General features: G+C 47.9%; 1 protein-coding gene across 1 annotated transcript in view; it reads left to right on the top strand.

The window, feature by feature from the left end:
- Positions 1-11,751, top strand: part of PTGFRN (prostaglandin F2 receptor inhibitor) — a 79,004-nt gene that overhangs the window by 40,886 nt on the left and 26,367 nt on the right. Inside the window, exon 4 of the mRNA XM_053890743.1 lies at positions 3,530-3,910. Coding sequence (XP_053746718.1) covers positions 3,530-3,910 — 381 coding nt within the window. The remainder of the gene's footprint in view (positions 1-3,529; positions 3,911-11,751) is intronic.

The following is an 11,751-nucleotide window of genomic DNA, read 5'->3' as shown; positions in this document are numbered from 1 at the left end:
GAGAACCTACCAGGCGGTCAGCCCTGTCTGGGCCCTGGGGTCAGAGGGGTTTGAGGAACGTTTCCAGGCACCGTAGAACCTCCAGCTTTGACAAAGACAGCGTAAAGAGACCATCTCAAGATGTGGCCCTTGCTGTGGATGGATGGCTGTCCTTGGTTTTCTGGGAATCTAACGTGTTCACATCTGTTGCTGCCGCCCCCTGCTTTGTACGGTGGGAAGACAGACTCATTTCCTCAGTGTAAATGCGAATGTGTGGCCACTCTGTAACTCAGACGGGAAGGAAAACAGGAAACCGTGCACACGGGGAGTATTTTTCCTCTGCAGACTGCATGGTCCTGAGCATTTTGCTCTGCCTTTATACCACTGCCCAGGAATTGGGTTTGGTAAAAAAGCAGGTTCCTGAGTGAGGTTCCCGAGTGACCGCAGCCATTAGTGAGGTGAGGCGGGAGGTGCTCTTGCCGAGGAAGGATGCTACCCATCGCGGTCAGTCTTAGTTCCACTGGCCGCAGAAATCACTTTCTAAATGGACTCAGGTCACCTTCCTTTGAGGAGGTGATCTGCCTGGAATCTGCCCTAAGAAGCTGGGATGTTCGGCTTGTATCAGACAACTGTTCTCACAGGGCAGAGGATTAGGAGTTTCAGCTTTGCAACAAGTTACCTTTTTGTGCAGGAATCTCAACTGTAAAGGTATTTGTTATTTCAAACAAGCCACAGAACCCATAATAGCTAGTATGAGACTTGAAAACTCTGAGCCTGCATGTACTAGCCTCTGACTGTCACCTGAGCCTGGGGTTTGTAACCATTTTGTGCCATGGGCCGCTTTGACGGTCTTTTGACAGTCCACAGATGCTTTCTCAGAATTAACGTGTTTTAACTTCTAAAACGCATATTTGAGCTGACAAAGGAAAACAATTACATTAAAATAGTTACCAAAATATTTTAAGACAAATTTGTTATGTAGTAATATTGTGCTTTATTCATTCATTAAATAATCTGTAGTGGCAGGCTTAGTAACTACTGTACTTTCCAAGTAGCAATGGATGCAAATGATATTTTAAGATACGTGCAACAATTACAACATCCTTTGAAAATATCTGTGGCTTCTTTTTTTTTTTTTTTTTTTTTCTTCAGAGTAAGAGAGAGATCACACATGTGCACAAAGGCAAGATTTTTTTCCCATCCATGTCACAGAGTTTCTAAACTGCCTTCTTGGACTCCAGGTTGAGAGCCACCACACTGGAGTGCTGGCCTTTCTCTTTTGTCAACACCTGCACTCTCCAGAATTACCTTCTTAAATATTCTTATTGCATTGTTATGATAAACAGCCCAAAGCCACTTAAACAGTGGGGCTGTGTAATATATGTGGCAATACCCGCCTCCCCGCCATGTTGGGAGTGGTCTGGTTCATGCACATCTTGGTGTCTGATTTATGGGTTCAGTTCTGTCCAGCCCGAGAAAGCTTCACCACCACAGGCTTTGTCTGAGGTATCCCCTTGCGTTACGAGTCCTTAGAAATGATTCTCCTTTTTCTTTCGCCTGCACTTTCCTGTCTCCCAGCTGTGAACCAGCCCCCCCCCGCCCCCCCCCCCCCCCCCCAGTCCAGAACATACGGGAACAATGGTTAGTGATGTGACAAGCTATTTCGCAACTTGCGGAGAGAAAATTACAAAGTGAACTATTCAGTTGAAGAGCCGTTTCTGCCGATATTCCTAAAGCTAAGAATCCGTTTTCTCCATATGTGCAGTCTACAGCTGTGTATTTACCCCTGCTTCCCTCACGTGGCTCTCTCCTGAGCCTCCTGCCTCCAGCCACACAGAGGGACGCTAGCAGCATTCCAGGGTCTCTGACCACAGGCATCATATGTGGGGCTGTTCACCACAGCACAGGCTCAGAGCAGAAGTTTCCATACTGACTCCTCTCAAAAGATGCCCTCAAATTACTTTTGGCCCCTTTCAAGAGGTGAAGGAGGAAGCACAATTTGGAGGGTGAAAAATTCGACTTATCAGTTCTCTTTTATACTATTATACCCACTTCGTTTTCCATCTTCGTCAAGGTAGGTCTTGAACGTGGCCTGAAATGGTTGTCGGAAATGTTGTCGGCTCTGGAAATACTCCTGTGAAAACCATCTACTCCAGAGGGCCTGGGCTTTGGGGTTGGGCCGTTTCTGAACTAGGCACCAGCCTTTGTTACTGAGCTTCCTCAGGATAGCTGACGCTGAGCCAGTCTTGCTGGAAGACCAGGACTGCGCCTGCACTTGAACCCCCTGGGAGGCGTTAGCTATTTCTCATTTAAGCAGTTGTTCCCAGAGCATTACCACGAATTGAATGTTTTTCTACTCTGATTACAGATGTTCAACTTCTTTAAAAAAAAAAAAACAAAAACAAACAACGCTCGAATAAAGTAAAACGTTTCCATGTAAAAAGCTTTGACAGGGGAATGCTGAAACCAGATCTGTCTTGAGACTGTGACACCAAATACTTCAATGCTTCATCTAAATATAGTCTACTTTTAATCATCCACACTCATGCGAGAAGGCAGTGGTGTGGGGAGGTCAAAAGTCATGGCGTTTTGCAAAGTTTTAGAATATATGCTTTATGTTTGACTTTAAGGTGGGCGTGCCTAACGGAATATGTGATGCTCTAAGTACATTGCATTTTGAAGACTTGACTCATAAGGCATATTGTCTGGTTTCACTTTCCTGGTCCTTCTGTTTAGGATTTTCTCCTGTTGTGCCCAGAAGATGTTTCCACCCTTACCTCCTGCCCGCCAGCCTCCAACCCCAAGGCCCTAGTCCCAAACTAGTTACGTCAGCCAGTCAGAACTGAGCTGTCCTTTCTCTGTAGAAGCACCCAAGTTTTATCATGCACATGGTGAAACTATAATTGTAGTTTTGCGATGTTCCGACTTCTTTTCAAACAGTCGCCTGTGTGACCTTGGGCAACTCACTTAACTTCTCTGTGCTTCGGTTTCCTTGTCAGTAAAAGGGAGATAATGCTAGTACTTACCTCCTAGGGTTGTTTTGAAGGTTAATATTTACAAGGCACTCAGAACAGTGCCTGGCACATAGTAAGTGTATTAGTGTTTGCTGCTGTTAGTATTTTCATGGAATGAAAAGAAACGAGTTATAGTTCCTTAATTTATTCAGTAAATATTTCTCACACACTTACAATTGCACAGAGCCTTCTGACTTTAATGCCATAAATAAGATAAAAGGAGAGGAGGATCTAGGAGCACATGGGTGGCTCAGCCGGTTGAGCATCTGACTTCGGCTCAGGTCATGATCTCATGGTTTGTGAGTTCAGGCCACACATCGGACTCTGTGCCATCAGCCAGAGTCTGGCTGGGATCCTCTCTTCCCCGCCTCTCTCTGCGCTTACCTGTCTTGCACATGCACTCTGGGTCTCAAAATAAACATTAAATAAATAAATTAATTAATTAATTAATTAAAAAAAGGATCTAAAGCAGGGAGGGGCAAACATAACCCTGTTTATCTAGATGGGTTTTGTTTCTTTTTTTTTTCATTTTCAAGTTCTGCGAGTGGCTGTGGCCAGGAATGTGTCTGTGGCTGAAGGAAAGGGGTTGGACCTGACCTGCAACATCACAACCGACCGAGCAGACGACGTCCGACCCGAGGTGACATGGTACTTCAGCAGGACGCCTGATGGCACTTGGCCTGGCGCCCCCGTGCTGGCACGGCTGGACCGGGATTCCCTGGTGCACAGCTCTCCTCACGTGGCCCTGAGTCACGTGGATGCACGCTCCTACCATTTACTGGTTCGAGACGTTAGCAAGGAAAACTCCGGCTACTATTTCTGCCACGTGGCACTCTGGGCACCCGGACACAACAGGAGCTGGCACAAGGTGGCAGAGGCCAGGTCTGCCCCAGCCAGTGTGGATGTGACCTGGCTAGGTGAGTGCCTGGTGGGGGGGGGGGGGGGACGGGGTGGCTCTTAGCCTTGCTGGCTCCCTCCCTTCCCTGGGATATCCGGATGAGTTAGAGCACTGTGCCTTTTGCGTGATCTTGGCGTTCTTTACATCGGGACCAGCATACTTTAGCCTGGCTAGATCCCAAGGTGGGGGGAAGGAGGGGCAAAGCAGGCTGAAATAGAATCTGGCAGGCAAGGGCAATGTTTGGATAATGTGGCCTCAGTTGTCTCAATGCCCTCATTTGAGAGGATATAGTTTCCTTTTGTTGTCAAGATTTGCAGGGTCGGCCCCTCCGAAGGGCTCTTTGAAATGGATCTTTGTTGGAGCGAGAGCACTGCCATTCTCCCTTTCCTTTTCCTATACTCTGAGGTGCTCACTGGCAGGAGCTGGTGCCTTCCTAAAGCCCAGAGCAGAAAGAGAATTCCTTCAGTTAATGGAATGCATTTTTTTTTTCGCTGAATGCCCTGGAATCCCCAAATGATTTTATTTGCAGCTGCCAGTTCAGTGCAGGGGTCTTCCTGCTCCCCAGGCTCTTCTGGTGGGCCCTCTCACCGGCTGCCAGTTCCCGCTGGAGGAGCAGGGCCGTTCTCACCTGTTGACCACCTTGACCCTCACTTTATAACAACTCCGCATGTATGTGAAATTGTCGTGCCCTCGTGTTTTTTTGCCATTCTCATCTCCCCCGGCCCTTGTTTTCCTACACGCTTGCCCCCACCCAGGGCTGACTTTCCTCATTTTTGTTCCTCTCTTATAATTAATTACAGAGAAGCTTAAGCAGGATCGGGGACGAGCGGAGATCGGGGTGCACCATTAGACAGGTGGGGACGGGCCCACTGTCAGACTCTTCTGTTTTTGAGCTTGATCTCTCCGCCATCCCATGGCTGTTCTGAGCCCTGATGCAGGCATTGGGCTCTGCTGTGATTGTTAGTAGGTAAACCAGATCTGTAAAGGCCAGGAAATCATTTCCTCCATTGTCTGATGCTAAGTGCCCTCCCACCATGACCCCCATCCCACACTTAGCTCTTCCTCGTCTCAGTGTCAAAAGTCTCCCGGGTCAGTGGCACGATCACTGTCTGTTTCTTCCTAATTTATCGGCAGAGAGGGGGAGCCAGCAAGTGGGGAACAGAGGGGGCAGGGAGGGGACGAGGAATAAGAGTGTGAGCAGAAGGTATGGCCGATTCAGAGCGAGACCAGGCAGGGTGTTAATCATCCCTGGTAGCAAAGTGATTCTCTGATATCTGCACAGTAAAAGGAGCAGGGTTTATCCGGCGAGCTTTTATTCCTGCCGTCTGAGCCCTGTGCGAGAGTCTCCCTATGAAGTACTGAACTGGAACAATGTTGGCCCAGCTAGAACTCTCCTTAGCAACCTTCAAAATAAAACAGATGTTGTCAGCACCGAAAGAAGATTTTTCATCTCTGGAGCTGAATCTGTCTCCCGGCTCTGATCCTTGGTGCATTGTATGGTGCGTCAAATCCCAGCGCTGACTCCTGGTCCCCCCTCCTCTCCAACTTAGAATCACAGCTCTGGTGGGGTTTTTTTTTTTTTAGAAAGCGCCGCCTGCAATCCAGTGTGAGGGCCTCTCTGAAGTGCTGGTGCACTGATCCCGGCGTCGCCTGGGGGAGATGCAGGGACTGTCAGAAAGCAGGAGGGTTGCTCCGGGAGGGAATGGGCTCTTTTAACTGGAAAGGATTTGTTGGTGGCCGTGTCCTCCAGAGAGTGAGAAGAAATAGAGAGACTAAATGGTGGGAAAAGGCTCCATTATTGTCCCAAGGATCCAGCCGTTTGTTTGCCTGCAGAGCGCCGGCACCACTGTCAGGAAAGTCATCAGCGTGCTTTACCCTGACCGATGGAAGGTTCGCAGAACGCCCACACCTTGTGCGGCGCTCTGCACTTGGTGGGCACTTGGGCAACATTGGCTGAATGGATAGATAAACATGGAGAGTATTAAAGCATGTGCATAGGAAAACAAGAATTGCAAGGACAGCAATCATGTTCAGCTTCCAGAATGCACAGAGATATGTGCAGAAGGGTAACTTTCTGGGGGTGTAAGTGGTAGGGACCCCGCCTGTGTTCTTTTTCTTCCTCTTAAACCTCCTCCTTCCCTGTGCCTGTGACTCACTCCATTACAGCTGCCGGGACACTTATCAGGGGTGAGTCGGGCACGAGTACAGCAGCAGACCTTTCTCCAGGACCTCCCCTTTGGACTCTGCCCAGAGACGGATGGGCCTGGCCTGACACTCTATGATTATCTCTAGATACTCGACGTGTATGTGCGTGCATGTGGACACCTTACCGCATGCACCTTGGGGGCTGTTGGAGGTGACTGAGAGGTGTCCAAGAAAAATAGGAAGACAGGCGACCTGCCAAGGACTCTGTTTATGTAGGTCATTTTACATTATGTGACTATGGAATGTTGTCACAAAACTGCATCTTGCCAAAGTTGCTTCCCTAGGCAGGTGTTACACAGAACTTTCCGTTTTGCTACTTGACACGTTAAAAATAATAATTACCGTTTATCAAACACTTACTGTACACCGGGCACTGAGCTAAGGGCTTTACATGCATTAAATATTTGATCCCCACGATAACCTCATGAGTGAGGTACTGCCCTATTCCCATCTGAAAACCACTGATTTTTATTTTGGTTATGATTTTGAGGGTTAGGATTTAGGGGAGGACTCTCCAGCATTCATTTCTTTAAAAAAAAAATTTTTTTTTAACATTTATTCACTTTTGAGAGACAGAGACAGAGCTCACGTGAGCGGGGGAGGGGCAGAGAGAGAGGAAGACACAAAATCTGAAGCAGGCTCCAGGCTCTGAGCCGTCAGCACAGAGCCCAGTGCAGGGCTCGAACCTACGAACTGAGATCATGACCTGAGCCAAAGTCAGATGCTTGACTAACTGAGCCACCCAGGCACCCTGAGACCCCATTTCTTTTTTTTTTTTTTTTAACATTTTTATTCATTTTTGAGAGACAGAGACAGTGTGAGCAGGGGAGGGGCAGAGAGAGGGGGAGATACAGAATCCGAAGCAGGCTCCAGGCTCCGAGCTGTCAGCACAGAGCCCGACGCGGGGCTCGAACTCATGAACCGCGAGATCATGACCTGAGCTGAAGTCGGATGCTCAACCGACTGAGCCACCCTGGCGCCCTGGGACCCCATTTCTTAATGAGAGAGTAGCAAGGTCATATTCCAAAAGGGCATGTAGGCTTGGAAACATAACTGCAGACATGTGTGGAAAATAGAATCTACCAAATGGTGAGTGCTTGTTCCTTTTATTTCAAAAGAAACGTTTAGAATGGCTTATAGAGAATTATGTCGCAGAGTCAAGTCTGTTCCAAGTATTGTCATCTTTTTTTTTTTTTATGTTTATTTTTGAGAGAGAAAGAGTGTGAGCAGGGGAGAGGCAGAGAGAGAGGGAGATACAAAATCCGAAGCAGGCTCCAGGCTGCAAGCTATCAGGGCAGAGCCTGACGTGGGGCTCGAACTCATGAACCACAAGATCACGACCTGAGCCAAAGTCAGACGCCTGACTGGCTGAGCCACCCAGGCCCCCCCCCCAAGTATTATTATCTTATGTAGAAACATTCTGGGCTTTTGGAATCCGCTTTACCCCTGAAACTGTAAAGCATAAAGTTTTAAAAGCTGGGCCGTTCTTGTCCTGATGGCTTGGGGTTAGTGCACTGAGCAGAGGAGGGAGTCGAAGCTGATTGGGGTCTTCTCGTCTTGTACGTGCCATTGTGTTAACCAGACAGAGATGCATGGGTCTGGTGAGTCCAAGAGCACTTGAAGCAGCCGGGAGGGCTGTGATGGTTTTGTAGAGGGTAAGAAAAAGCCTCTTTTACTTAGGATTTGTGTCCTACTTTTGAAGGAGAGAAAAAAGATTTAAGTTGGCTTGCAAAATGAAGCCCGATTTAAAGCAGGAGATATAAAAATAAAAGCAAGATCAAAAGGGGTGAGAAACAAATCAAAGAATAGATATCGCAAGGTGGTTGGGATCCATTAGTTAGCTCCACTTGAGTGCTGAATTTGCTTCTGAAGTTTTGAAGAGTCGGGGCAAGAAGAAATGTGATTGTACAGTTCACCTCTGATGAAGGAAAACAGAGAGAGCCAAACTTTCTGTTGGCACTGAATTTATCATGTGCTTTTTTTTATGTAAGGGCATCAGAGAACATAATGGACGGTGCTTTCAACTGTTCCTTTATGAAAGGCTCTGAGTGATTGTTTAAATGGATGTTTCTCATATCCACTCTATAAAAGCTGAGGGCGTAAATCTTAAGTGTGTGAAGGAGTTTCTGTAAGAAGCTGTTACTATGGAGGACAAACGTTGCTTTGTGTTGACCCAATTTGGTATATGGCTAAAACGAGAGGCTCTGGAGGAAGGGTTGGTTGATCTACACAGCAGGCCACCTCTCTCTGCAGTCAGATGCCTGAAATGAGTCTTTGGCACGAGTTGGATCCTAATCAGTTTATGGTTGAGCTGTCTGCCCAAAGTACCAGACCTCTGCGGTGTTAATTGGAGGGCGTTCCGTGGGTTTCGGCTACAAGAACAGGAGGAGGCAGAGCTGAGCCAGGCTTTTCAGTCCCAAGAACCTGATTTGCATTCTTCCCCACCAGAGGACTGTCCCTTCTTCCAGCCGTGTGCCAGCGAGGAAGGTAATTATTTTCCTTTAAAGGGAGCTGCTAATCTGCTAAGTACTTGGTAGAGACTTCAGAGTTCTGGGCCGTCCACAGGAGATAAGATTCAGATCTGCAGAACTTATGGGCGACTGTTATCAGCTGTCTGTCCGGGGTTATCTCTGGAGGCAGAGTAGCATGTGGGCCGGTGCTGGAGAGCGGGGATGTGCTCCACCACTCTCTAGGCATGTTATCTTGGGTGCGTTGCTAAGGTTGTGAGGCTTCGGTTTTCTAGGTTTCCGTGGAACGCTGCCTATGAAGTGCTTTTAGCACAGTGACCGGCGGTCGAGTCCTCTCGACATCCTCTTGGCGGCGATAACGAGGATTTATTGGAAGGGAGGGTCAATATATAACGTACTCTTCTGCACCAAGTCCTTAACCAAGTAAGACGTGGGAGTGTGTCTCAGAGGATGGAGGGACTAAGGATGTGGGTCCCAGAGGCAGCTGCTCCCGAGGAGAGGGGGTCGAGCTGACCACGCCCAGCCCCTTTCCTGCCCCTGCTCCCCCCAAACCCAGCAATTCACTCTTCCTTCTCTGGGATCGGTGAGGAGGATGAAGCGAGAGAGGAAACTGAGTGAGGTCGTCCAAACGTTGCTACTTTCTTCTCTGAAGTGGCTGATGCTGAAAACAACCTCCCAATCATGGTCCTGTAAGGTGGGGTAGGGGGTCTCCCCCAAACAACGAGTTTTTATAGACTGTTTAAACCTCAGAGAATATGCAGTAATTGTTACGCAGATGGCGAGAGCGGCCACTCTGACAATTAGCCAGCCGGTTCGCTGCCCCCGTAGTACCTTCCCAGTGCGAGGCAACAGAACTGGCATCGGCAGACACGGGGGCACGCCCTCTCCCGTTCCCTCTAACTCGTGCGTGCAGCCTGCCCATCTGATTAGCTGTCCCAAGTTAACAAGGCTGCAGAGCGGGTATTAGAGCTGGGCCCTGTTGCACACAGTTTGGGATTAGTGCCTCGGCTGTGATTACCACTCTCGTCTTCTGGGATGTTGGTGGGTCTTGAGAAAGTGTTCACAACCGGGTATGTAAGGAGGCTGTGCACTTCGGTCCTGGTCAGGGAGCCAGGCCAGGATCCTGCTCACATGTGCGGTGCAAGACCTGAGGCTTCCAACTTCACACCTCTGGGCTCTGGGTTTTGTTTTGCTTTTTTTTTTTTTTTTTCTATTTAGGAAACATACGTGGAAATAGTACCTATATTCAAAGGTTGTTAAGATTAAGCAAGAACGCGAGGAAATGTATATGGCACAGTGTGTGGTATATGGAAAGTCCTCAATAAATGCCGGCCGCTATGATTGTCATTGTAAAACAAGTATAATAATACCATTGTTGTGTAATTCCTGTTCGAGGAAAGGAGGTGATCTGTGTGAAAATGTCCACTGCAGGCCCTACACACAGTAGGCACAAATTACCTGCTTTATCAAATGAGCCAAGGCTTGTGACAGCTTCTCATTGTGTTTGAAAGTTGTAACAAGGGAGTTCAGTGACATATATTGAAAAAACCAAGCCTTTCTTTGGGCAGGGGGTGGGGAGTCTATTAGAGACTGTAGCTTTGGTGGGGGGGTGGGGGTGTGTATATGAGCAGAGAGCCTCGTGGAGCCAGATTAGGGAGCAGACCCTTGTTTCTAAGAATAGTAGTGATGATGTCATGCTTAGTCTGGTCTCTGTACTCTGTGAAAGGGCTTACAGTGTGGGTGAGTTGTTTGTTAATTTTTTAAAACTTTTTGGAATATAAATGTAAAAAAAAACTCACGCAGAAGCGGAAAGAACCATCAGCTTCAGTAATTGCCAGTAGGTTGCTAATTGTATTTTGTCTCTCTTCCCTCCCGCAGACAGACAGACACACATACTTTTTCTGGTAGAATTTAAAGCATATCCCAGACATCATGTCATTTTGCCATTAAGTACTTTCGTGTGCATCCTTAACTGATAAGCAGGTTTTTAAACATAACCACCATTGCATTCTTAGCTGATTTCTTGATGAGATCAAGCAGGATAAATCAGTAGTGAAATGCTTATGCCACAAACGAGCATTTTTATGCAAAATATTAAATATATTCCAATTCGGCAAACGGTTTAATATCATTTACGTACAAGGCACTACATGCCTGGCACAGAAGGAGGAATTAGGTAGCTGGTCTCTGGCCCTGGGAAGCGACGTACAGAAGGTCCATAAGACATACCTATGATAATAATCAAAGTTCAAGGCAGTGTTCAGATAAAAGGCTTGGAGAGCAGGGAGCCTGGTGGGTGTTGGGTCTCTGTGAAAGTTTGTTGAACAAGAAGCAGAGGTATGACAGGTGAATTCCAAGTAGGCGTTCTCTGGTCAGTAGAGAAGGCTATACAGAAGACAAATGTGTGTGATGGAGTTCGAAGAACGGGCACAGTTCTCCACAAACAAGGTTTAAAATCGCAAAACAACAAAAAAGGGAAAATTTCTACCCGTGTGCCAAAACAAAACTGAAAGAAGAACCCACCTGTACTCCCGCTGTTCTGACATAGAGGGGCCGTGTATGCCTCCTCCAGGAGTCCAAGTCCAAAGTCGGCCTGAAAGGCTGGTGGGTAGTTCACATGGCCTTTGAACATCCTTTAAATCACTGGAACCTGTGCCTTGTAAGTTCACAAGCCGAGCACCCACTTGTTTTTGTTCGTCTTTGCAGTAGGGGGGCCTAAGATTTAGTCTTAACAGAGAAGGAGACCAGCCAGTCAACGAGAATCTCCTGTCCTGCTGAACTAGATGTTCACATGCTGCAGCCCCGCTGTGCTCTGCCTTCTCTGTGTTTGGATTCATCGGGTTTAAACTGACTCACTTGGGGGTGGGGTGTGGAGTGGAACGGGGGAGTCTGTTCAGTCGTCTCTTCAACAGCCACCGAGCAGGTGTCGCAGGTGCCGGGGCAGAGGGAGTGGCAGGAAGGGAGGTAGAAAGCCTGGAAGCGTGGGAGGAGGTCAGGGAATGAGGAGAGGTGTCACCCCAGGGGAATGTAGAATAGATATAAGAAGGCAGCAGGCGGTGAGGCCAGATAAATGGGGTAGACTCACACTCACGAGAGCCTCGTGTGCCAGGCTGGGGAGTGTGCCCATCACCCTGGAGGTGAGAAGGAAAGCCATGGGAAGTTTACGGTACAGATGACCTGATACCTG

Source organism: Panthera pardus, unplaced genomic scaffold, assembly GCF_024362965.1.
Source record: "Panthera pardus isolate Hobbes unplaced genomic scaffold, ASM2436296v1 HiC_scaffold_11, whole genome shotgun sequence".
NCBI lineage: Eukaryota > Metazoa > Chordata > Mammalia > Carnivora > Felidae > Panthera > Panthera pardus.
Note: the sequence above shows the minus strand (reverse complement) of the source record. Positions and strands in the feature narration are given on the sequence as shown.